This window comes from Corvus moneduloides, chromosome 7 (assembly GCF_009650955.1).
Source record: "Corvus moneduloides isolate bCorMon1 chromosome 7, bCorMon1.pri, whole genome shotgun sequence".
Lineage (NCBI taxonomy): Eukaryota > Metazoa > Chordata > Aves > Passeriformes > Corvidae > Corvus > Corvus moneduloides.
In genome coordinates, this window is record NC_045482.1 from 4,332,530 (window position 1) to 4,358,274 (window position 25,745).

General features: G+C 46.1%; 1 protein-coding gene across 2 annotated transcripts; it reads left to right on the forward strand.

Moving 5' to 3' along the window:
• The first annotated feature begins 322 nt into the window (after positions 1–322).
• Positions 323–19,397, forward strand: LANCL1 (LanC like 1). Of its 2 annotated transcripts, XM_032114423.1 has the most exons (9): positions 323–464; positions 640–757; positions 7,888–8,095; positions 11,980–12,115; positions 12,432–12,578; positions 14,507–14,689; positions 15,091–15,267; positions 15,552–15,624; positions 16,495–19,397. In XM_032114423.1, the coding sequence occupies exons 1-9, from the start codon at positions 381–383 to the stop codon at positions 16,569–16,571; spliced, it is 1,203 nt and encodes a 400-aa protein (XP_031970314.1). In that variant the 5' UTR covers positions 323–380; the 3' UTR covers positions 16,572–19,397. The 2 variants fall into 2 exon arrangements, with proteins under 2 accessions (XP_031970314.1, XP_031970315.1); XM_032114424.1 differs by lacking the exon at positions 12,432–12,578.
• Positions 19,398–25,745: the final 6,348 nt, after the last annotated feature.

The window sequence follows — 25,745 nt, forward strand, 5'->3', positions numbered from 1 at the left end:
GCCAACTGAACCAAACCCCACGGTAACCCCTACACGGGACTCCTAAACACCACAAGGCCACCTGTAAGGGGCCCAAAATCTCACAGGGCTCCCTAAGCCAGACAGAGACAGTTACTCGTAGCCCCAGCGTCCCTAAGCCCCACAAGACCAGCTGCGAGGGACCTGAATTCCACAGGGCTCTCTAAAGCAGACACAACCTTTTGCAACAGGCCCTGACCCCCACAGGGCCGGCCGGACACAGCCCCTACGCCCCTCAGCGCCGGCTGCAGCAACCTCGGGCCCCGCGCCCGCCCCCGGCGCGGGAAGAGGCGAGCGGCGGCACCGGCACCTTCCGGGGCGGAGCCGGGGCGGGCCGCGGCCGAGCGGAGCCGAGCGGGACTATGATGGCGCAGCGGGCGCTCCCCAACCCGTACGCGGACTACGACAAGTCCTTGGCCACCGGCTACTTCGACGCGGCCGGGCGGGTGAGCGGGGCTGGGGTGAGGCGGCTGTGGGGAGCTGCCCCGGGCGTGTAGAGCAGAGACCCGTCTGGTTACAAACGCTGTGCCCCGGCTGTGCCCCTGCCGGGTGTGCCCGGTGTACCGATGCCCACCCACCTGCTGGCGTTGCCTTCACGTTTGGTGGGTTTTCTCTCCACAGCTGACCCCCGAATTCACGCAGCGGCTGAATAACAAAATCAGGGAGCTGCTGCAGCAGATGGAGAGGGGCCTCAAGTCCGCCGACCCTCATGACTGCACCGCGTACACGGGCTGGACAGGTAGGGTCGGATCCCAGGAAGCAGGAGCTCCCTGGAGCAGATTTCTAGATCAGGCCGTGGCAGACCATGGGGGGTTGGCCATTGGAATGGTCTCAGTAGATCCACGTCAAGAATGGCACTTCTTCTGCATGTTTTATTCTATTAGAACAAGGGGATGTCTTTTTCAGGACTCTCCATTTTTGAAGCAGGTTTCAAGCTGCAGAGGGAAGACCACTGTCCTAGGGCAGGATTGTGTCTACTCTTGGTTAACAGTGCTGAACTTACACAACAGAGAAAGCCATCACTTGCTTGAGAGTAGACATGGGAGCCTTCAAAGGGTCAGGCTCCAAATCCAGCCACGGTGGGGATGATCACAACAAAACCAGTGCTCCATGAAGTAGGAAGGTGTACGTGGTAGGTCATTTACCTGCAAGGAGTCCTTGTATCTGGCAGCAGTGAGCTAATGGCCTGAGATAATGTCCATCTTTTCTGTTCGGGCTGAATTTTATCTGATGACCTTGTCTGATTGGCAGATTGCTCCATTCCTGTTCCCCAAGTAGTGCCACTTCACTTAGTGAGCACTAGTTCTGCTCCAGTGCCTGTCGAAAGGAGCAGAAATGCTAATGTGAGTATAACAAAGTGTGGAAGCCTTCTTCACACTAACTTGAGTGCAAAGCTTGCAGGAGCTTGTCTTTGTCCTATTTTGCATTTTCAGCCTGGTTTTCCTTCCTTGGGAATGTGCCCCACCTTTGCCTCCCTGTTTCTACACTGGTGCCAGGGAGGACACACCTTTCTCTGTGCCCCATCTTTAGCTGCTGCTGTGTGCTTTGTCAGCTCTCCTGCCTTCTGCGCTGTGCCAGGCCCTATGGAGAGACCTTAGGATAGTTGAAATTAACTTCATGCTTGCTGCAAGATTCTTTTGCTGCTGCTTCTTTTCTCTTGGCAGTACACTGCAAGCTTAAATGGCAGCTTTCTACAGTACAGTCTGGGTGTGGCTGGCTTGCTTGTGGGTGCTGTGGAACTTAATGCCAACAGTTTGCTTGAGAGAGTGGTGTTCACTAACGTTGCAGCTTGATGACAGCACTGCTAGGAACGTCTGCTTCAAAATTTTAGTAAGGCAGACAGGCACTGAGAGCACTCAAGAGCAGTTCATAAGAAATGCTAGGATGCCAGTATTAAATTCCAGCGTGGGAGATCACTGATTTCATCAGCTGCTGTCTTGGCAGCACTCTGCTCCTGCTGCCGGTGAATTTATACATTTCTGCTGAGTGCTGGCTGATTTCACCTTGGGAGACACATTCTGTTTTCCAGTCTGTGTGACCCTGTGCTGAGGTCCCCTCTGATGAAAAGCACTGCATGGATAAAGGTGGTCTTCAGTCACAATTGCAGAGTCTGCCCCTGGCCAGAAAATTCAGGAGACAAAGCAGGAGGATAGTTGATGTTAGGAGTACTCTCAAAGTCTTTGGGGAGAAGGAAGACACCTTTCCCCAGAGGCCATGCTCCCCTTCTTAAGCTGGTCCTGAGGTACTTCACGTTGGGAAGTGACTGCAGTTATGAAACAGTGGTTGAGAACTCTGATAGGATTTCAGCTTGTTTTCATTTGGAAGGGAGTTTCTCTAGAGGGATTCTTGTATTTTCCTTCCAGATTCTTCTCTTTTCCTCAGTGGGCACACAGCCTTCTTGCCTTGGCTAATAGGAAAAAGTCCATGGACAGATTTCCTGGAGGTCACAGCCAGCATGGTGAAGTTTGCAGATGTTAGACTATAACTTTGTCACCCTACCTTCTTTTCCAATCCTAGCTATATTAATTTATTCAGAGCTGTTTCCAGAGACAAAATTAATTGGGCCAAGGCAGCAGTTTTTTCCTGTGATTGCTTGTGTAGGAAAGGCTTGTTGAGGATCTCCTCATGTAAATCATTGCCCAGCAGTCTGAAACCAACCCTCACTATCGTGGCCGCTAACAAGAGAGATTTGAAATATGGCTCTCTTGGCACAAACTCTGCATGAAATGTAACATACTTGAGTGTACTACATTACACTCAGTAATATGCAGCATATGCTGGCGTTTTACTTTGGGGCTCGTTTCTTTCCCAACACACTTGAGAGAGCCCTGTTCCCCCAGTGTGTTTGTGCCAAGGAAGCTACGGCTTTTTGGCATGTGAAGTTGGAGCAGAGGGAGGGAAGGAGTTAGATTTTCAGCTCAGAGGCAGTGAAAACACACTTTGGATCAAGATTATCCAGCATATGGCTGAGTGCCCTCAAAACATATTTGCATCAGCTTGTTACGTTCTCATTTAGTTCCCCACAGAGATCAGGGCCCCATAGGCAGTACCTGGTACGTGCCTGGGTACCAACCAGCCTCAGCTGTTGTGTTCCTCTGGCTTTTCATCAGTTTAGCAAGACAGCTGGAAGAGGTTTTTTCCTAATCTGTTTCACACTGTTGACTGAGGGAAGCTAAACTGCTCTAAGCTAATTCTGAGTCAGAAGCAGTTCAGATCCTGGTAGAAGCTCAGTGACCTCATCCATTTTCAAACAGATTAGCATGAGGATGCTGAGGAGTGCATACGTGCCTGTTGGTGTTTGTGGTAATGCAAAAGGCCTTGCTCTGAAAACTGTCTTGTCTGGGAGCATAGATGATGGAAAGGGAATAATGGAAGGAAATTTATTCCTGTCACCAGCTGACTGCAGAAGCTAGGATGCTCCTGAGTCCAGTGCCTACTGGACTGTTGCATCATTCCAAGGTGATGAGGTGTATAAGAGAGAGATTCACCTTCCTCCACACTATGGTAGTGCATTTGGAATTTGTTTCCCGTGCAAGCATTCCCTTCTCTGGCAATGTCTTAGTCGTGGCTTTCAGCACTGGAGGGCCTCTGAAACAGCCCAGTGAGTCCAGCTGGCCTGCCCCATCCACAGCTTTTGCCTGGCCCATTAGCAAGTAGGGACAAGGAGCAGGGCTGTTTTCCTTTGAAAGGAAAGCCATGTAAGAATGGAATTATGACTGAACCAGTTCAGGAAAACTTCTGGAAAAACACTTTCCATTCACTTCAGTGCAATATGTTCATTTTAACCTCAGAACCCAGAGAACTTGCATCCCTTTTAGTCTTGTTCAGAAAAATTGAAATCCTCAGCTAATCCCTACAGAACAAGAGAGAGTGAGGCTGCATTTGCTGAGAGATAATAGAGTACCTTGTGTCACTCACATAAACCACATTCCTGCCAAATGCTTGGCGGGTAGTTTTTGTGAAATTTCTGTTCTTGGCAATTGTGTTTGATTGGATGAGGCCCAGAGCAATGGCATGTAAATTTGAGGTTAACCTTCCTTTCAGAAGGTTGGAGCAGATCACCACTGATCCCTGCTAACGTAACCTGTTGTAGGATTTTGTGATGGGGTAAAAAGTTTTACAGAAGAAGCTTTGTTACCCAGGTTTTAAGGCAGGAGAAATGCTTAGGCACCCTGAATAATATCCAGTGTTCCACAGTGCACTAGGAAGATAAGCTGCAAACTGGCTCCCCAACCAGTTCTGAACATGGACTTCCAGAGATGTCTCACTGTTGCATGCAGTATGGCTTTGGCATGCATTTAGGAGTGCAAGGTAACATCCCATGTGTCTGCACCAGAAAAGAAGCTAATTATCCTTTGAGCTGGGCAATAAAGCTGGGCTATCCGTGCTCTTTTACCCCATTCCTGAATTAATAAAATTACATCAGCTGTCTCACTAGACACCATCAGGCTTCATCACTGCAGAGATAGGTTTCTGCTTCTTCCCTCTGTGTTTGACATCCTGCTTTGAGGCTGCTGGCTGACTTACTGCTGTGGGTCAATGCAAGATCTCTGGGATCTTTATGACTCTAGATGGTCAGTTGGGAACAAAATATCCTTTTGCGGCAACCTCCTGCCCTTGATAGAAGAAGCACAGCTCAGCTCCTGAGGCAAGGAGGCATGTTCAGAACAGTCTAATGGCGTAACTTGCTTGCAAAGAGAACTGCTGGGAATCCAACGAAGGAGTAAGTCTAAACTTGCAGAGAAGTTGAGGCACAGCTTCTCTTCGATCAACACAATGGTTATATGGATGAGATACTCTTTCTGCCTACTGCAGAGCTTTAGGTCACAAGCAAGACCTTTCCTGGTATTTCCATGGTGCCTGCTCTGTTGAAAGCAGTGGTTGCTGAAGTCAGGGTATCAGCACAAGCCAACTGGTGCAAACAATTCCATTTCTACTATGTACAGCACGTACTACTCTGCCCCACTCAAAAGAAATCTCTAATGCAAAGTAGCCCTCTGCACCTACCGTACAGGAAGGTGAGAGGAGAGAGGTGCTGTTTACTGTCTTTCTGAAGGTGTTGACTAAGCAGGCTTTGTGAGACATGGCAGAATTGACTTTTGCCTCCTGATTCCCTACAGTGAGCAAGCATGTTGGGCGTTGACACTCAACCCCAGTGTATTGACTTCCTGCATGCTGGAGGTAGCCGTTTCAGTCATCAGAGCCCTGTTGGTCTGTCAGTAGCACATATTCAATGCAGCCCTGCACCATCAAGGACTCTCTGAGGCATTCCCCATCTCATTTGGCTCTGCAGCAGGGGCAAGAAGCAAAAAACGTGGACATCTAAGAAACTACAGAGAAGATGGTCCAGTAGTAAACAAATCAACAGAACAAAGCCCAGACATCTTTGGGAGTAGCGGGCCACAGGCAGCCACTGTATGGCAGTTCTGCTGGAAACAATCAGAGGTCACAAAAATAGGTCACATTTCCAACTGGAACACTGAACACAGATGTCCAGGGCACACAGAAATGAAGCAGATCCACAGCCTACCTAGCTCCACGTGTCTGGTGATGCTGTGTTTGTATACTACTTAAAGCATGCCAAACAAACAGCCAGCCAGTCAGCAAATCCTACCTGGTCAATTGGGTTGAGGAGGATATTGGAGAGGGAGAGCTGTGGAAGAGCTTCTGCAGAGCAACACTACCTTAACTGAACCAAGGTCGCCAGGTGGATACTCTTGTGTCTCTAACCTGCACTGCCTCTGAAATACTCTGCCTGCCTCTTGGCACACAGGTTAATGCAGATTATCCCCACCCAGGTGACTGTGTTTTGTATCCCTCTACATACACCTGTCAACATTGTCTCTTCATGCTTGTGCCTGCCCTCCTCTGTTGCCTTCCCTGCTCTGGGGCTCACAGGTGGCAACAGAGTGAGCAGCAAGCTGAAGGCAGCACTGCTTGCACCCTTCTGATCAGTTTGGGAGTAGGAATTCCTTGAGGAATAAATTAAGAAAACTGGCTTTAGATGCAGTTTATAAGACCTTTGGGTTTTAAATAAAAAGGAAAAATTAATTATTTGGGAAAGCAAATTCATCCTTTAGTACAGGTCAGTGGTTTTTTGGGGTCTTTCCAAAGATGCTTGGGCCTGGGAGGAACGGGGGTGAGAAATGTTTTAAAAGAGGAGAGGCAAAGAAATCAGAGGAAAACAATGCTGATATTTACTTTCTAAGAATTCAATCCTAGCAGTGGTCTTGGCAGCATAGTTATGTGCGTAATTAGGGTGGTGTGATGATAGTGGGAATAGAAACTACTTTCAGAGCTAAAAGTTGTATATTAAAGCAGATATGAGTGCAAGTTGTGCTCAGACAGCTATCAGGCTAATAAGAGTCTAGAAGATGTGCTAGGTGCTAAATAAATCAAGGAGAGTCACTTGACATTTTCTAGCTGGAAAAGGAAGGTTCCCCTTTAAAGAAGGGCTTCATTTCCAGATCCTTATAGACCTGAGTGATGGCATTGTACAGCTGAGCTCTCTCTAGAACTGCTAGCACTGAATTGCTTAGAGAGAGGGCAAGGTTATTAGCTGCAGCAGGAAATGGGAATTTTATACATAATATACATGTGGAATTGAATTGTCTGTAGCATGAAGCTTTGGCAATTACCCATGCAAAAAGAGAAAATTATCTAAGTTTGAAATTGTAAGGTAATTTTGCAGCACGCTTCCCCCATTGACCTTAACACATCAGAATCTGCAGAGGCTGGCTCTGTTAATTTGGGCTTAATGCAGGACCTGAGTCTTTTTAGAAATTATTACTGGTAAGGGGAGAAATAAGCTCTTCTCAAAGTGATGTAGGCTAGTAGCTTTCTTAGTGCAGGTTTGAGGATGGCTCCCAGATCAGAAGGATGGTTCAAGTGTGGCAGACCTCTCAGGCACAGACTTATTGAGGATTCCTCAGTTACCTACTAAAAGCTTCAAGATCTGAGTGAAGACAAGGCAGACAGAGGCAAAGGACAGCAATTGATGTGACTGCTTAGTAGCAGAATTGTTTTTGTAGCTGCCCAGTCCATTGGAAACCTCTAGTGAGGACCATGCAGACTTTTCTAGTATTCCAGGCAGCTGTTTGTGTTTCAGACAAGGGCTGATCTCATGAGTTATGTGCTGCAGAGGAGAATTGGGCAGTCCCTTTTTTCATTTTTCTAGGATGCGTCAGTCCTTGCTATAGGGCTTGGGACTTGCTCAACAGCAGGAGATGATGTCCAGGGAACTGTAACAACCTTGCCAGTGCTTCCCAGTGGAAGGGAATTAAAAAAAAATAATAGAAGGAAACAAAAAAAGAGTCAAGTAGGATGTCTGGATGTCTTAAGGGTGCTGTTTCTCAGTGCTGATGGTGTGTGACTTTTTTTTAACAATCCAATCCAAGCTAAGTGACCCAACCCCTTTCCCCCTAAGCGTGGGGAAAAAATAGAGAGGGTGACAACTCAGTTCTGCTCTGTCACAAGTACCATCTGCCTAAAGATGATTTATTTTTCCCCTTCACTGTTGAGCACAGGTGCAGCGTATGGATTTAGGTGGATTTGTCTAGGTCTCATCCTTTGCTCCTTGCTACTAAAATTGTATGTAATTGTATACAATATTTTATGCAATTCTGTGCTGTTCTCCAGGCCTTCCTGGGTCAGACCCTGCTGTTGTCTTGACCTGCCATCCACTCGCAAGCTGCATCAAGTACAAGGAGATGACAAAGCAGGAAAGGACGCTGTGGGTTATGTCCCTGGATGTGCCTGAGAAGTCTGTCTGTAAGGCTTATGCCCTGGATGAGGGCCAGGGCAGACTTTTAGGTTCATTGAAGTAACAGAGCAAACCTTTCTAATGCAACCCTTATGTTCCTTCTGCAGGCATTGCTTTGCTGTATTTGCACTTGTATGATGTGTATGGAGACCCGGCCTACCTTCAGGTGGCTCATGAATACGTGAAGAAGAGCCTGAGATGCATGACCAGGCGATCCATCACTTTTCTGTGTGGTGATGCTGGGCCCCTGGCAGTGGCTGCTGTCATCTACCACAAGCTGCAGAACCAGAAGCAGGCAGAAGACTACATCATCCGGTAAAATACTTGGTTATGTCTTTGACCTGGCCTTCCTCTTGCTCACAGAGCTGGTCTGGGCTTGTATGAGGCTCTCTGGCAGAAGTGAATGCATTTTGTTGCAGTCTTGTGTGAGAAGTAATCCAGTAACTTAGCAAGGCAGCAAAAACTTTTCCTGCCCTGGTAAAAGAGGTGGTTTAAGGACAATCACATTTGCATGGCAGCCTGCAGGCTGGGGAGCAAGGATATTGTTCAGCTGGTATTGCAATCTTAAAAATAATTCTGATAAACACAGGAAGAAAAGAGTGCCAAAATTAAAAACAAAACAAAAGAACCCAGAAGGTGGGGTTTGGTGTTTTTTGAGAACATTTTAATTTAGCTTTACAGTCATTTTGATGAAAAGGAAAAATGTGGTGAGATTATTAGATTTAATTTTGGCACTTGCTTCCACTTGCTCTTTATTAGTTGTCTTTGACTTAAACCTAAGATTGACAGCATCCCTTTCAACTGCAGAATGCAGCTGGTTATGATTCATTTATTTCTATTTCCTGCCTTTCCTCGACTGTTTTCACATGCATTTTTGTTGGGTACTTAAGACAAGAAAAGGACAAACAAGCAGTCCTACATCAGCATGTGGCAGAGGAAGGAAAACAGTTAAAGAGATGCAGTTGCAAGCTTTTCTCAATTAAGTGAGATGGGTTTTAAGAAGGTGAGAAGGAGCCCTTTAGAGAGTTTCCATTCATATGTGATCAGCGCAAAGAAAGACAAAACCCCTCGTGCTTCAAAACACTGACTGCCCGTAAACAGCCATGGACAAGTGATACATAATAGCAATTAGAAAAAGCCACAGGTGGGAATCAGAGGTGTCTGTATGGTTTGGACACCAACTTCCCACTCCCTTAACTAAGAATAGCTTCTGGTTTATGTGGATACAATCAGTCTGAGGACAGAACTCTCTTCTTTATTCTGGTAATAATCTGTGGGTTAGATTTTGCTTTGATAAAGTGGCAAATCTCACTATGATTAACATATTTGCTAACAAGAAGGGAACTAATCTGTCAAACGGTACTGGCAAACAGACTTATGCATTGAGTTGTGCTCAATGCATAAGCCCCAGGTTGTAAAAACAATCCCTAATTCGTGTTTTCTCGCTGAGGTCTCCCCTCCCCATATCCCTCTTGTTCTGCCTATGGTTTGGTGGCAGAATGGAATCTCGTGATTAATTTTGCACTGCCATCTAATGGTATAATAAAGGCAGAACGTTGGAACTCGGTTTCTTCATACATCTGCAAGGAGGAAAACAGAAAAATGTGGCTTTCTCAAATGAACAGTTACACTGTCCTTACTCTGCCACCAATTCCCAGAGCAGTTAGCCTGACTGTGCTCCTTTAAAACAGAGTATTTCTTTGAGAAGTAGTTCCCTTAATCAAAACTCCTAAATGGTTTCTGAGTATGCTGTTTAGTTACAGAACAGTTGCTAAGCTGTGCAGTGCAAGTGCATAGAAAGAGCGCTTCTGTCAGTGCTGTGGAGAAGAAGGACCTCTCTGCATTTTGTCCTCTGTCTTTTAAAGCACCTCATCTTTACAGAGCCAGTGGAGAGAACCCATCAGCCAGGTTTTCCTTGCAGTGGTAGAGACAGAAGCTTGCTTTTTCCTAAGTGAGTTCATGACCAAAAAATGTGCTTTTATGCTCTAGAGAGACTAATATTTCAGGGCAGCCTATTTTCCAAGAGCCTGTGAAAATCTGAGCCATGTTCTAGGAGCCCTCTTTTTCCTGTCACCTCCCACCAATTCAGAAGGTCAAAGCTTTGCTTTCAGAGCCAATGGCGTACAAAAATCCCATTTTTCTCTACAGTTGCCTTGATTTCCCCCTGTTCAGAAACTGCCAATTGTTGACAGTTGAGGTAGTAGGCTGATAATGTGAATAGGAGTGGCTCTTCCTTTCAGAGACCTTGATTTACCCCACACACCTGAGAAATGCATTCTGCATGCAATCAGTCTGGCAGCATCCCAGGCATCTCTTTTTGAATGCATAACCACATTTCAAAAACAGCAAAAACTACTGGCAGGCTTCCTCCCCTGATAATTCTGCTTGAAAAGCAGTTAGAGGTAAAGCAGTAATGCACAAAGAACAAGAACAGTAGCTCCAGTTGCTCCAGATTTCCCCACAAAAAGAAGATATCACATCCAGAACTGAGAAAATCCCTACCACTGGTATTACAATTCACGCATCCATCCATTCCTTCTATTTCACCTGACATTCTCAGAGCTGAACAACATCACCAGCCAGCTTCTCTTCTGGCCAGCCTGCTGCTGGGCAGAGTCTATCTGTCCAGACATCTCCTTGGAAGCCCTCTTCATCTGCCTTTCTTGGCCTTGGAGGCAGGTGCCATGAGGAGGCAGCAGGCCTTTCCTTTCAGCTCCCGCAGATGAGAGAGGAACCCGTGCCTTGGGTGTAAAGTCTGTCTCTTGGGTTTAGTCTGTGAGAAAGAAACCTCTCCCATGGAGCAGTCCACATGTCAAGTGGTACAAGAGCCAGTCCACCCTGAGACACTGCTCCCTCCTTTCTCCTTCAATATCCCTACTCACTTTGAGTCCAGTTCCAAGGCAAAGTTTCCTGCCATGAGAAGTCACAGCCCAGCATCCTCTCTACTGGAGACATTTGGTTGCTTCTTTACTTTGCAGCACATTGTTGCAAAGTCCCTGGAGTCCAGGGAGCAAAGGCTGCCAAGGCGCCTTTTCTGTTCTTCACGCTGCTATTAGGAGGAAGCCCAGCACACACAGAGCTTTTCCTGGCTGGTTTCACAGCAGGAAGCAGTCAGGGAACAGTCTTAAAGCCACTTATGCTGGTATTTTAAAAGTGATGGCACTTTTCAGATTGCTGTTTTAGAGGTGAACAGAAAAATAAAGCCAAATCCAGTCACACTGCTGCCTGCTGCCCTGATAGGGAAGGACATCCAGTCTTTCTGGAAGTGTGATGAGAGGTAAAACAGAGGAGAAATTGCATCAAGAGTGAATTGGGCTACAAAGCACCAGTGTGAAGCACTGACAGTCTCTGTTAGCATTATAGGAATATCACCAGCTTTACAATATCATGATAGAAAACTGGCAAAGAAAATACTTGACTGCAGCAGACCTCACTCTGCACCTGGCCTGGTGCCAGCCAAGTTGTCCTCAGACAGCCACAGCACTCCCACTTTGCTAAGCTGTCCTCACTGCTGCTCAGTTCTCCCTAGAGAACATTCCTTCCATGTGCCATGGCAGCTTGATGTTAAACAACATGTGTAGCTCCACCTCTTACTTAGATTTTTAGCTCATGGAGACGCCTCTTTCTCACCTGACAGCATAGCCCAGGCTATTTGCAGGCATGGAGAGAAAGGGGCTTTTTTGTCAGGACTTAGGAGCGTAAGGGGTGGGATTGTTCCACATACCATTAGTACTAGTTTGACTTTCTACTATTCCTTAAGCAGCTAAATTAGAAGGCTAGCCATTTAAATTGAAAGTAGTGATTTTTGGCAGAGTATCTGCCTTGCCAACTACATCACAAGGAGATGATGGTGGGCAGCCTTTCCTGAGCAGTCAACAGCTTTATGCTGACCATTTCTTTCAGCCCAGGTTTCCCCTCAAGTAGCTTTCCAAGCTGGTGCTCTAAAACCGAAGCACGTAGTATGAGTGCACTGTGAACAGCTGAGCAGACTGAAGCAATCAGCCAAACAAAAGGCAGAGAGGAAGGGGTGATTCTGCACCTTGCGCAGCTGGAAGGCTGAGAGCCAGAGCCCAGCCTGACAACTCCCGGGGCACAGACAGCATGAAGGAATGAACCATGGTTTTGAGCTCCAGTCTTAGTGCTTGCTTACATGACTTTGAGTGTCATCTCATCTTCCCCATGTGAATTTTTCATCGTAGTTTGCTCCACCTACACAAAGCTGACCCACGAGTGCCAGATGAACTGCTCTACGGGCGCATGGGCTATCTCTCTGCACTGATATTTGTGAACAAGCACTTTGGAGAGGAAAAGATCCCTCAAAGTCACATTCAGCAGGTACTGTGCTTTTTGCTGATTTGTTATCTGTCTCTTCCCATGCAACTCACCTTTGGGCAGGTAAAAATCAATGCTAGATGTAAGGAACTCTGGCAATAAGGGAGAAATCATGGTATACCTGCTCTTCTTCCAAAGGGACGAAGCACCACATGTCCCCCACTTACCATGTAAATCCATAGGCAGTACTGGACTGGCATACATTTCATTCTACCCTCTGCTTGGGCAGAAAAACAAATCTCGTTCTGTGTCCCAATACTCGCTGTGCTGTGTCCAAGACAGCAACGTTTCCTTCACCCACATTTGTTCCCATCAACAGGTCTGTGAAGCAGTTGTAGCATCAGGAGAGAGCTTAGCCAAAAAGAGGAACTTCACAGCAAAGAGCCCACTCATGTATGAGTGGTACCAGGAGTACTATGTAGGAGCAGCCCATGGTTTGGCTGGGATTTACTACTATCTCATGCAGGTAAGAGGCATGAGGGGAGAGGCCCTTAGCAGCTGTTTCACATTTCTTTGAACAAGGAACAGCATTTGAATTGGCTCTTGGTAATGCCAAACTGGGAAAGATACCTTGTTTGATGGGCTTACTCTTGTGTTTATCATGCATTTCCAATTGTAAGGGTTTTCTTCAAATCTAAGATTGAATCTCCGACCTTGGAGATCTGTGGAGAAATGTGACCTGTGTTAACCAGCAGTGTCATGTACTGGAGGCCTGTGGCTCAGCTGGGTCTGAGTTTCTCCCTCATGTATAAAGTATTCACATTTGTTAGTATCTGCTGGCTGGCTCCCTGCATTTTCTGAGATGGTTACTTGGAGCAGTGTTAGATCATTAGAGTGATTTTTTTTCTCTGACAGAAAAGGAAGGTGAAAGAAATTGAGCTCATAGTAGGAAAGTGGGAAATGCCTTTGTATCCAAAGCAGAACCTGTTTCTAAATGTGAAAGAGGTGGGAGTTTGATAAAGGAACTGAGTTCTGCAGTGCCTGAAGCAGGCAGAGCAAGATAAGAGGCTGGGAGATGCAGTACCCCTTTGTTTTGATGATTTCTCACTATTTTGCACAACTCACTGGAGCTCTGTCAATATTCCCTTTTCTGGCTCTGAAAAAAATGAGGATGATAATTCCCCTATGTGGGTCCCTTTGTGCATATATTTACAGTGCTTAAGCACTTAGAAAAATAACAGTAATAAATAACATTGAATTTTTTAAAGAATCGAGAGCACCCATGAGCAACGCAAATTATTTTGGTCTAGAAATAGTCTATAATCTTTTATTAGACGTAACTCTCAGAGCAGGTGGAAAAGGAAGCCACCAGGTTTTGAGTATTTGAGCTTTCCTTCAGGACTGTCAAAGTTAAAGTCCATATACAGGATCAGTAGAAGTCCTGTGAATATGACTCTCTTCTGTGGCTCAGAGAGAAAGGGGTGGTTGGTGGTTTTTAAGTAGAAGATTTGGCAAGAGGAGGATGCAATGTGGTTATTGCCCAGGAGCACAGAATAGCTAGCTAGGAGCAGGGGAGACAGCGATGTGCTGTGAGCCCAAATTTGTACCAAGTCCCTGAGCTTGTTCCCAAATGGCTGTTTTAAATAATTTTAAGTGTAAGTCTCCCATAAAATACTGCATGGGCTTTATGCTTCTCTGCTATATGAAGTACAAGGAGCTTGGATCAGCCAAGCATGATGCACAAAAAGCCTTGGGAGAAGCAAGTGAAATATGGAGAGGAGAACATCTTTTATCTCTAATGGTTTTACAGCACAAGTATTGATTTTTAATTTTCCACTTACCAGTCTGGGAACAATGTGATCCGTAGATGAGAGTTCTCATTGCAGTCTGCCATGGGAAATTAGAACTGCACAGATTTCATGTGGGTCAGTGTCATTGCTCCACATGAAGAGAACACTGAAGCCACTGCCTTGCTTCTATCTGAGGCCAGCAGTGAAGTCAGCCTCTTGAAATTACCCAGCACCATCTATAAAGATACAGAATTGCAGCCTGCCAGCTGGGCTGAGATGCTCTAGATGCTAGGAATCATCCTTAATACTGATTTTAGACAGTTATCTCTTTACTTCAGATCTGGGTACTTGAAGCTGTTCCTGCTCATCTTTAGGAAAAGCAGCAGCAAGCTCTCTTGCTTAGAGGACCGGGTGACATGCTAGGGACAGTCTTTGTTTCTGGGATGCAAGGGCAAGACTGGAAATAAGTCCCTGCCAAAAGGCAGAGCAGCTTGGGGCTGAGTGGGTAATGTGAAGTGTGAAAGCCTGAATCAAAGCAATTACTTAATTTACAAGGAGCAAGAGGGAATGTAGACTTTGTTTCCACCTTTTGGGCAGACCTTGGGTCTCTTAAGGACAGACAGAATGGTAATTCTCCCTGATTTAAATGTTTTCTCTCTCTTAGCCTGGCTTTGGAGTGAGCCAAGTAAAGCTGCACAACACAGTCAAGCCCAGTGTGGACTATGTCTGCCAGCTCAAGTTTCCATCTGGGAATTACCCTCCGTGTATCGGTGACACCAGAGACCTACTCATCCACTGGTGCCATGGAGCACCAGGTGTAATCTACATGCTTGTCCAGGCGTACAAGGTACCAGAAACCTTGCAAAGATCCTTTAGAGACCCCTAAATGTGAAACTTCCTCTGGAGAAGATGCTGGGAGACCCCCTTGCCTGGAAGTAGGATGGCTTGTTACAGTGAAATCACCCCACAGGAACCACCGACTGATACAGAAATTAGTCTTTTAAAAAAATGTTTCTGAAAATATCCATCAGTTTTGTGGGCTGCCCTGTTGCAGGTGATGGATGGTGACAACTAGTTATGTGTGAAGTAATGGTCTTACATCCCCACCTCATGATATCAAAAATATCCTCCTTACAAGTAAACAGCAAAGTCACTTCAGCAGGAGACCCAAGCCTCTGCATCCCACAGGGATGCTCTTTGTTTGGAGGACATTGCCTCAGCAAGGACGACTATTTCTTGTCTCTGCAGGTCTTTGGGGAGCAGCAGTACCTGAATGACGCCCTGCAGTGCGCAGAAGTGATCTGGCAGCACGGGTTACTGAAGAAAGGCTACGGGCTATGCCATGGGACAGCTGGCAATGCTTATGCCTTCCTGGCACTGTACAACCTCACTCAGAACATGAAATACCTCTACAGGGCCTGCAAGGTAAGAGCTTGTGTGGGGCAGTAGAACAGCTTATTCACTTCTGCCTTCTACATCACTGCCTTGGCCTTTGAAACACAATTTCTAGTGGGGCAGACATGCGGCTAGATCTGACCATCTGCACCATAGTCCTTCAGCAGTGCAATCACTGTCTGACAGCCTGTACAGAAGGGATTTCCCTTAGTAGCCTTGCTCTGCAAGGGGTAACGTGAGGACAAGGGATAGTATTTTCTTTTCAAGATTTGCCTTTAACCAAATTTGAACATTTTTTGTACCTCTTTTCTCAGTTTGCAGAATGGTGTTTAAGCTATGGCCAACATGGGTGCCGGACTCCAGACACGCCATTCTCTCTCTTTGAAGGTAATCTCGGTCTCTAGCCTTGTGTTTTGCTCCTGGATCTAAGCTGGTACCAAGGAAAACCAAATACACTTTTCACTGGAGTCTTTGCAAAACTCAGTGTAGAGGATGGAAAGGAAACTGTACTCACTGGGGTTTTTTTGCCCTTTCCCAGAAGCAGTCTCCCTGTAGCACAGGCTAATGTCTTAGCTGGAGCATCTTGTCCCCTTAGGCTTCCCGCACAGATTTTGCATACAGATCTCAAGGGGAATTCTTTCATGGCTACAGGCCTCCTTTTGGTTATTTGTAGCCTGGCTTCTCAGACAGTCTCTCTTCTGTACATTTTTAAGGATTGAAATCCTTCATGAGTGTTCCAGTTTGATTCTAAAGCTGAGGAACAAATGGGCCTGCTTTTATGGACTTATTGGCTCCTATGGCACTTTGTGCCTCCTGCTAACGGCTCCCCCCAAATCCACCATCAGCAGGTATGGCTGAAGGAGCTAACCTAAGTTTCCCCAAGCTGTTGCAGGCCAAGGGACAACAGCAGTTCCATCAGTGATGACCTTGGGCAGCAGTGTCGCAAGGACCAGAGTTTCACAAAGCTGCCCAGTGTTGAACTTGTGGGTTGGTAAAGCAGAAGGGAGGGAGCTGGAGTGGGGAAAAGACCCATCGTGTTTTCCCACGTGCTTTTCAACATTTGATTAACTTCAAAATGCTTTTCCCCACTGAAGTACCAAAGTTGCTCGGGAAACCTGGGCTCAGACCTCGAAAATTATTTAGGACCTTTTCTTCTGTCTTCATCATTCATTCGCCCCCTGGAAAAACTGAGAAAAAACTGAGAAAAATGGTGCCCAAAGGGAATTTCTCTGAAGCACAGTGTTTTTTTACCCTCAGGAATGGCTGGAACGATTTACTTTCTTGCTGACCTGCTGGTGCCTACCAAGGCCAAGTTCCCTGCGTTTGAACTCTGAATCCTGCTTGGCAGTTTGCTGCCTGTATCCTTCTGCACTTGGAAACACAGTTCAAGGCTGCTTTCTCCTTTTTCCAGACTCATCGTTGTTCGCCTAACTGAACGTAAATCCATCCTCCTGAGGGCATGCTGAGTTCTCTAACATTTCTAGTTGTCTCATTACATTGTTTCGATTTAAAAGACAGAATGTAGATTTTGCTGGTGTCCCTTAAAAATGCAGGGCTGCAGGTGGGAGCAGGGAGAACTGTACAGAATTTTGTTGGCTACAGAGTTTTGCTATTTCCTGTATCCCATTTCTTGGGAAGAAGTTTTCTGTTGAATGTAACCTGGGCTATTTAACTTCTTTTTGTGCTAACAAATAGTTGCAGGAATTTAGCTGCCTTTTGAAAACAACAGATGGAAAACTGAAACTGTTGCCCTGGAAGTTGTTTACAAGTGTCTTCCTTCTGACCACCCAGAGAGCAGATGGTTCAGTATCTGGGCTGTGCCACATGAACCGAATGTGATGGACTGTGGAGTCTTATATATATTTTTAATATCTTATTGCAACTGGCAGAGCTGGAACTAACATGCCAAAGGCTTGTCCTGAGTTTGCACCTATCTGCTCTAAAGGCAAAGGCTATGTATAGCTCTTCTGTGCATTTGTTCCAGTGACAGACAAGTAATCCACTGCCATCTTACATTAAACCTTGCTAGTCTGTTGATCATCCAATGGCAAACTCCAGTCCAAAAGTGAGCTAAGCATGCTTGCCTTTTGTGGTCTCTTCTGGTTAGCTTTGAGAGTTTGTTTTGCAGTCTTTATTTAAATTTGTGTATTAGGTGGTGCCAGGTGCCCACCAGGAGCAACAAGGGAAAAGAAATGTATGCCACTGAGTTCTGTTAGTGTTTAACTTACTAGCTGTATAGATGTTATTTACATGTTTTCTTTTATAAGCTTTCCCAAACCTGGATAATTTGAATCACTTGTTTGCCATGCTAGTGCTTGTTGTAGTTTGATTTGCAACCACACATCTACACAACTGGAAAATCTGCACTAGGTTAACTGGCTTTGATGTGTCAGGCAGATCAGGTACTTGAAGGGGGTAAATCTGCTTTTCCATCGTTAGCTGATGCTGCACCAATTTGCAGAAATTTGGGACATGTAAAAAACTGTAAACCACTTTCTTAGCACTAAAGAAACACATGAGCTAAACACTGAGCTCAGGGAAGTTTACAGATGCAGCCACACAGCTTTGTGCTGTTTGAGGGTAGCTCCTCAGCCTGCACCCAATGTGGCCATGGGTTTTGATCTTTCAAGGGCTGAGCTGCTGAGTGCCTCAGGCCCCATAAGAGCAGGGGAGAAGTAGCAGGGCAGCACAGCCACACTTGTGGACCAGCAATGGCAAAGCAGGACCACCAAACGTGGCACGGTTACACTCAGACGTATACACGGAGCAGCCGATCCCCAGCGGCATAGGCAGCCCCTCGAGAACCTCCTGGATAGGCAGAGAGTAGAAACCAGCCCTGGAAGGCTGGCTTGTTTCCTCAAAGCCCATGCTTCTGCTGCCCTCATAGGTTTCTGAAAGTCCATCAAAAGCCTGAGTTGCAGAAAATCTCATCTCCTTGAGGCTGGGCATCCCTGTCAGAAGCCTTAGGCTCGTGTGGAATCAGCAGCAGGCATCCCCTATCATTCACAGGACCTAAGCAGCACAGGAGAAGCAGAGAGGAGTTGCCTAATCAAACAGTACTTGAAGTTACCTCCCAGCTTGGCTGGTGTGATGGCAGTGCAGGGACACTGCTCTGAGCCCGGGTTTCTCCTGGGCACCACTTCTGTAAAAGAAGATGGTTTGTGCAGCCTGGGTCATGGTGGCGTGAGAGCATAATGTCCCAGGGTTTGTACATTGATCAGGAGAGCATCAGGGCCATGTGTGCAACTGCTACGTGGAGCACTTTCTAATAAAAATGCTGAAACAACCAAACTTTGGGTTATTTTTACCCCTTGCTTTATAACCAGGATTCATGTCTGAAGAGATCAACATATGCCACAACAGCTGTGCTGGCAGCTCCTGGAGGCTCAGTGGCCTTCCAGCCACCCTGAGTGTTAAGAGTATTTCATAGTTTTCCCTCATCTCCAGTCCATCAGGGCCAGTCCTGGGCTTTCCCTTGCAGGCTGTTCTTTAATCCCAGGGCATCATTTTGCACTGCTGTCTCCATCCAAGGCTGCATCCTCCCTCTGTGGCTTCCATTGGAGACCACAGTTACTGTTAATTGCACCAAAATACACCTGTGCACAGTGCTGGCCACCAAAAGGAAGAGGTGGATCCTCCCAGGAAAGTACCCTCCTGCTTAATGAAAGGAGGAACAGGGCTGTCCAGCAGTACAGGCTTGAAGACCAAGCTGTCAGGAGTGGTACGGATAAAGGTGATCCTGCCCTCCAGCACAAGCATATATTAAGTTGCTTGAGGTCCTACACAACCTGGTTTTCCATAGTTTCTATTAAGGTTTGTGGTAAAGGTCTTGAGGAAGGGGGTCCAGCAATGAGGATGAGTAACCAGCATAGTGCAGTTTCAATGCTTACCCTTTCTTTCTCATACAGGGGTTTGGTGTGGTGCTGCCCACTTCCTCCCACCTTTGTGCCAAGGGGAGGGAGCAGGACCAAAGCAAGCTTTGAAAACACAACTGCACCTGTTTCAACAAGTTGCCTGAGAGGGACTTTATCACAAGTGTAGATATTTGACACTTTGTGATGGTTGTGTTTGTCCATGGTGGTGGTTTGTTTAAAAAACAAAAATAAAAATATAACCTATATTCCCAAGAAACAAGTAAAAAACACATTTTGAATGCTTTACCATCTGGCTCAGTTTGTGTTCACCTCGTGTATACTAGTGTGATCAGCAAGATGAAAAACATCCCAAATACTGTTAACCAAATGCCATCTGTAGGTGTGCATGTCTCCTGAGAGCCTGACGTGATTTCAGCTCTCAAGAGCTGACAGCAGCCTCAGCTGTCAAAGAGGTGACGTAGAGATAGTGCAAGAGAACAGATAGTGCTGTCTCTGCCTAAATTACTTCATTTCTCATTCCTACATACTAACTTTCCAAATGCCCACTAACAGTGATTAACATTGACACTAAATCTATGGCTAACATTATTTAAAGTTTTTGCCAAAAAATCTTGCCATGAGCTGTCCTCAGCCCCTGTAGCCTTCGCAGTCAGACACACTGAGCTGATAAATCCATTCGTGGACTACCACTGCAGTGATTTGATGCACACTGGTTTCCCTTTGAAACCACTTTGGAGTAGGCTGCTGGCTTGTGGCATGGCAGATGCTCTCCTAGAGTTAATAGGGAAAAAGCACAGCAGAAGAGATCTCAGCCTCCACAAACCCCAGCTCATCCCCCTGCCCCAGAACAGACATTGTTTCCATCTGGCAGGCTTGGAGGTGAGCCAGGTAGAGAATAAGGGTGGCACATCCCACATGTAGTATCTGGGAGAAGCAACCAGTGGGGCCTCAAAGCTGCTGGCTTTCACAAGCTATCCAGCCAGACCTCACTGCACCACTGTCTCACCTTTCCATCTTCCCCTATTTTATTTTGTCCATGTTTTTGCACCCAACTATAATAGCTTGGCCAAATCTGAGTGGGGTTTTCTGATGACAACACCCAAGGAAACGCGGCTGGGTTCAAGACCACAAGTCCTGCTCCCGGCCAGTTCCCAGCATATACAGTTAATTCATAGCAAGAGTTTTGTTCGGTTTTTTTTTTAGTTACGTATTATTTTTTTTTTACATTGGTAAGAACAACACAGGTTCCTCACGTGTTCCTGCCCAGAATGTCTTGAGTCCCTTGGCCAAAGTGTCCCCTGCATTCCTTTAGCTGCACCCAGGAAAGAAACCTGAAGGCCAATACCCAGACCAGGAAATTTAAACCCTCGGAGTTACAACTTGCATGCTATTCGTGCCTGAAGACAAACTCCAGCAAAGCAGGAGGCAGCAGATCAGCTCAAAATAAGCACCCGAGGAAACAGGCTGGACCCCAGCCAGGCTCTCCCCAGCAGGGTTGCTAGCTTGGGGACCCCTCACAGAAGGGTGCTGGTGGCCCCAGCAGGTGGCAGTGCAGCCTGTCAGCAGCAGCTACTCTGTCACTTCAAGCGCATACCCGCACTCCTCAGCTGCTAAATCCTGCCTCCGGAGAGCTCGGATTCAGCTCCTGGGAAAGTCACTCAAACCAAAAGAGCCCACACGAGTGAGGTTGTATTTGTGTACTGTGTGGGATGACAGATGTGAGAATCATAGAAGCCCTTCCAAAATGCGTGGCCTCTGAGTCATATACACCCCTGGGGAAAAAAAAAATATATATCTATATATATAAATATATGAATAAATAAAATCTTTCCCAGTCCTGCCTGAAGCCACCCAAGTTCCCTATAGGGGAGGACAACTCATGCTCCTTAGGCAAGTTATCAAGGAAATGCTCCACATACTGGGTGAAAATACTTTATCAGCCCACGTCGGCTTTACAGACATTGCTCAAGCCCTGCCACCAACCACTCTCAACATGCAGTAAATAGAGAGTCAAATACTCCCTTTTCCACAGGTTGCCCTTGGCTCTTTGAAGTCTCCTGCACCAAACATACCTCCCCCTAGAATGCTATAGGGATTGGGTACATCCCAAAATGGCAAGAGTATCAAGAAAATCCAACTGGGCACATGTGTAAGGGTACCAAGGCTCATCACTGAGGTATTTGTCAAGGGAAAAACCCAGCCTAGTAGAGCTGAAATGGTTCCTGTAGATGGGCTTGTAGTGCTATCTCTCTCCCCGACAGGGCTAGAGCAACCTTGGTCTCCCTCACCTGCTGATTGCCTTGGGAAGCAACCCCCTGCTTTGGGCATGCATGAGGACAGAGAAGGACAGGGACAAATTGGGCCTCAAGGAGTGAGGGGGTCTCAGCCATGTGCTGTTTCAGGTTTTCAGGGGGATCTCTGTCCACAGCGGGGGTGCAGTGTTACCATGCAAACTCACTCTTAATGCAGCAGGAAGCAGATAAGCCCAGGCCGACATAGACTTAAACCCCCAAATTCAGTGTCACAAATGGTGTAAATGGATACTGCAGCATCTCCATAGCTGTGCCTCTCAGCTTACCAAGCACAGTTCAATGACCTTGGCAAAAGGTATTTTTTACCTTTATGTGGGCCAGTTCTGGAGCTGCATGGACTTAAACTGATTGAGGGCAGTTTAGGATCCAGCCCCTCTGCAACAGCTGAACGTAGGAGTCAGGGGGAATTACTTAACTTTGAACAGTTGGTCAAATTTGAAGTGTAGCTAATAAGCTTGTTTGTGCCTGACCTTAAGACCAAGTCTTGGTTGGATCCCAGCAATATCTGACAGGCAGATTTTTGTTGTTTCATTTTTCATTTTTTGTTTGTTTGGGTTTTTTTGAAAGAACAAGCAAACTCTTCCAAGACTGAGGATGCCACTCATCAAACATCCCCTTACCATGAACTGGAAACAGATGCACCACCACTCTCACTTTAGGACAAATGTATTTACATTCCTCCTACACTCACTGTCTTTGCAAAAGATTACAAAATATCGCAACATACCAGCTGGGCTTCAGAGAGCTCCTTCCCAGCTCTGGAGCAAGGATCAGGGATGTTGCTACTGCAGAAGTGATGTTGCTTGGCTTGGGTGGTGCTCTGCAAGCCTGTAAAGGTTGCTGGGCACTACTGCAAACATGGTATCTGGAGTCTGGGGATGAGCATTGCCCTTCACCCTTGTGCCACCCCACTGGCATAATTAACCTTTCAAAGCAGAGGATGAGCATGAAGATCTCTGCCTCCTGGGCAGGTGCAATGCACGGCTGCTCTGAGACCCAGAGAGGACCAGTATATCTCTGAATCCTGCAGGATTTTTCCTGTGTCAGCATCAAACCCACTCCCTCAAAAGTTGTTGGGGAAAAGCAGAACAAAACTATTCTCAATATAAATGCTGATTCAAGACAGTCTGCTATTGCCTCACGCACAAAGTTTTGTATTCCCAAGTGTTCCCCAAGCCAGCTTTCACCCTTAGCATGGTGGTCCCTGCCTCTTCATTCTGCAGCAGACACTTCTGTTTTACCTCTCTCCCTACCTCAGTCACCCACTTGTTTCTGTCTCCATGCTGCCACTTCTGGGGTAGAAGGGTGGTAGTACTTTGGATCATTTCACAAATCCAGTTTACAGCAGCACAGCAAGGAGAAGGCAAAATGCAGTGTAAGGGGGAAGGCAAAACCAGCTTATCACAAGGAAACCTGAACCCTCCTTCAGCTCTCAGGACTTCCAGGAGGAAGTTCAGGAACTCCCATGAACAACCCTATTCCCAGTATTTGGACATTCTGGATGCTAAGAGTGCCAGCAGAAAGGAAAGGAGAAAATTAAGTCCTCTTTCATGTATCCCTCAACTTCAGAGGCAGAAAAGCCATTTGTTTTTGCCACCCTCTTTTCTGGACAGGAGAACTTGCAGCCACCCTTCACTCTCAGATGCCCTGCAATGCCTTCACTTACCCCAGAGGGTGAAAGATGACAAATTTGGCCAAAAAAGTACAAATAGATACTCTAATGACTGGCCACCCTTGAAGCCTGCATCAAGGAAGACAGACAGAAATGGAGAAGGCACAGAGGCAGCACTAAAAACAACTCATAAGCCTTAGGAAGGGAAAAAAGAGCAAGACTGTGAGGAGCCATTTAACTCCATCTACTCATGGCCGGGGAATTTCTTGCTAGCAGGACACGTGTCAAGTAGCCCTTGTGAAAAGCTCATTTTGCAGCAGTTGCAGTTTGCTGCAGCATTTGCAGCGTTTGCAGGCGGTAATCTAATCCACTGGTAGTATTTTGCTTTCCATAAACCCCATTGGAGCCAGGCCCTTAAATAGTTACACTGTAGTATAGAGCTGCATACAAGGGAAGAGCAAATGTTCCACGTAACGGCTGCTGGCCTTTATGAGACTGAGGAGTCGATCATATTTCCACCATTTTGCCAACTTTTATTATAGATACCCCTCTTCAAGGATACCCCTAAGTGGTGAGGGGGAGACCACAGTGATGCCAAACAGCTTCCTCACAGGGGACATACAAAGCACCCCTTAATTGCAGGGGTTTCCCCTATTCCCAGAAGACTTTTGGAACAGTTTTCTCTGTAAATGAGGTGTTCCGCCTCCATCCTGACACCCCCAGTAGTGGACAGGAAGGGATTGATCAGATTTTTATGAGTGGCTGAAAAATAGAGAGAGACATACCTCCAGAAATAAACTTTAGGACACTCCAAGAGAATCACCATAACATACAACCTTTGATGGAAATATATCCCACATCCAGGGATACCCTTGTTGAGAATTCAGAGCTCATTTATCACCATGGGAAAGAGGACAAACCCCACCTGAGTGACAGCTACAGCAGGTGGCAGTTAGGTGACAGCCACATCCAGATACAGCACAGCAGTTCCCAGAATTATGCTCACCATCCTATTAGACTGCAGTGCTTAATGTTTGCAAGCCTGAAAAATTCATCTGCAAGAAGCTGGGCTCCAGACCAGAAGTGGTAAGTTGCCAGTGGAAGCATTTTGGAACCCCTGGTGGTTCATCATCACAGGGGATAAACTCCAAGGTGTTTATAACCCCCAAGGCTGGGAAATACCTCATTCCAGGAGGGCTGACCCCATGCTCTACAAGCATATGGAGAAGACAGTCTGATGTAGGGATCCCAAATGAGTACTGGGGTTTGGGAGCATGCAGACCCTTTTTAAAACAGAACAATCATCTTTCATCATCTTCCCTTCTCTTTTATTATATTCACAATGCCAGTAGGCCCAATTCCCTGGTTTTCAGCAGCAGTAATCTCATCGGCTTATTCCAAAAATCACTTAGCCTTCCACTGAACAGTCTATGCATTCAAGTGTGCAATTACTGCCTTGTAAACTCCAGGAGAATTATATTAGCACTTACTCCCTATACCCCAAGTTTGGGACAGGTGGTGTCAGCAAGGGTGAAATAGACTTTCTCTGTAATAACAGAAGTATGGTCTGACATCCTCTTCTTGATTTTCCTGCTTTAAATATGATAGGTATTTTACTGCAAGAGGACCTGATTTGGGACTCTTCCCAGCTGCAATTTTCACAAAACCTATAAAGAAGGCAGTCACCTTCCTACAAATTTCCCTCCTTCTTTCTAATTTTGCTGGAATTAGAGTAAAAAAAAAAAAGTAAAAGATATCACTGAAAGAATGCAGAAATATGAACAAGCAAGGCAAATACTAGAGCCTCACCTTCTTAAGAAACCAGGCCGAGAAGAGTGAATCACATTACTCAGAGTATGGAGGTTGCAGTCAAACTATTCAGTTAGAAAATGGATTAGATATACCTGAACAAAACTCTTTAATGATCCACATGCAGCTTGGATCTTCCTTAGGTAAATGACAGATAAATTCCCCAATGAACTGCACCATTTGGAAAAAAGAAAACCCTACTACATTACTAGCCTCAACACATTTTCAACTATAAACAGTTCATGCTCTGTCCATGCAGAGCTGCATCCTTTAATAAGTTCAGCTGATGGAAGTTTCACATGCCATCCTGCCACCACTTCTGGTCTGAGAGGAAGGTCACCAAATCCCAGGATGGTTTGGGTTGGAAGGGACCTTAAAGCTTATATTGTTCCAACCTCCTGCCATGGACAGGGACACCTTCCACTAGACCAGGTTGCTCAAAAGCCCCATCCAGACACATCATTTCCAGATGTGCTCCCACTGTTTCCTCTGTCCAGTCAGCTCAGGACAGTACCCCCACGACCCTTTTGAAGGCAGCTTTGAGAACTCCACTAGGAATTAGGAGAAAGCTTCCATCCACTTAGAGTGGCTGGAGGTCTAACCCACTAAAAGTTAGACTCATGCTTATAACATCTCTACATAACACTGACAATTCTCAAAACAGCATATTTTATCAAAAGAGAACAGGTCTGGAGGTGGTTTGAAAGGTTCCCAGATGAGACAGCATTGCCTTGGACTCAGCAGACAAGTCTCCTTCCTCAGTCTGCAAATGAGCAGAAAAGCCAAGCTGAAGCTGTTCCAATGAGTCATTTGGCTGCTCTCTGCTATGGTTTTTTCTCACTTCTTTTGCTCATTTTCCAGCATCTCTGATGCAGAGTTTCTCATTATTTCTTGGCATGG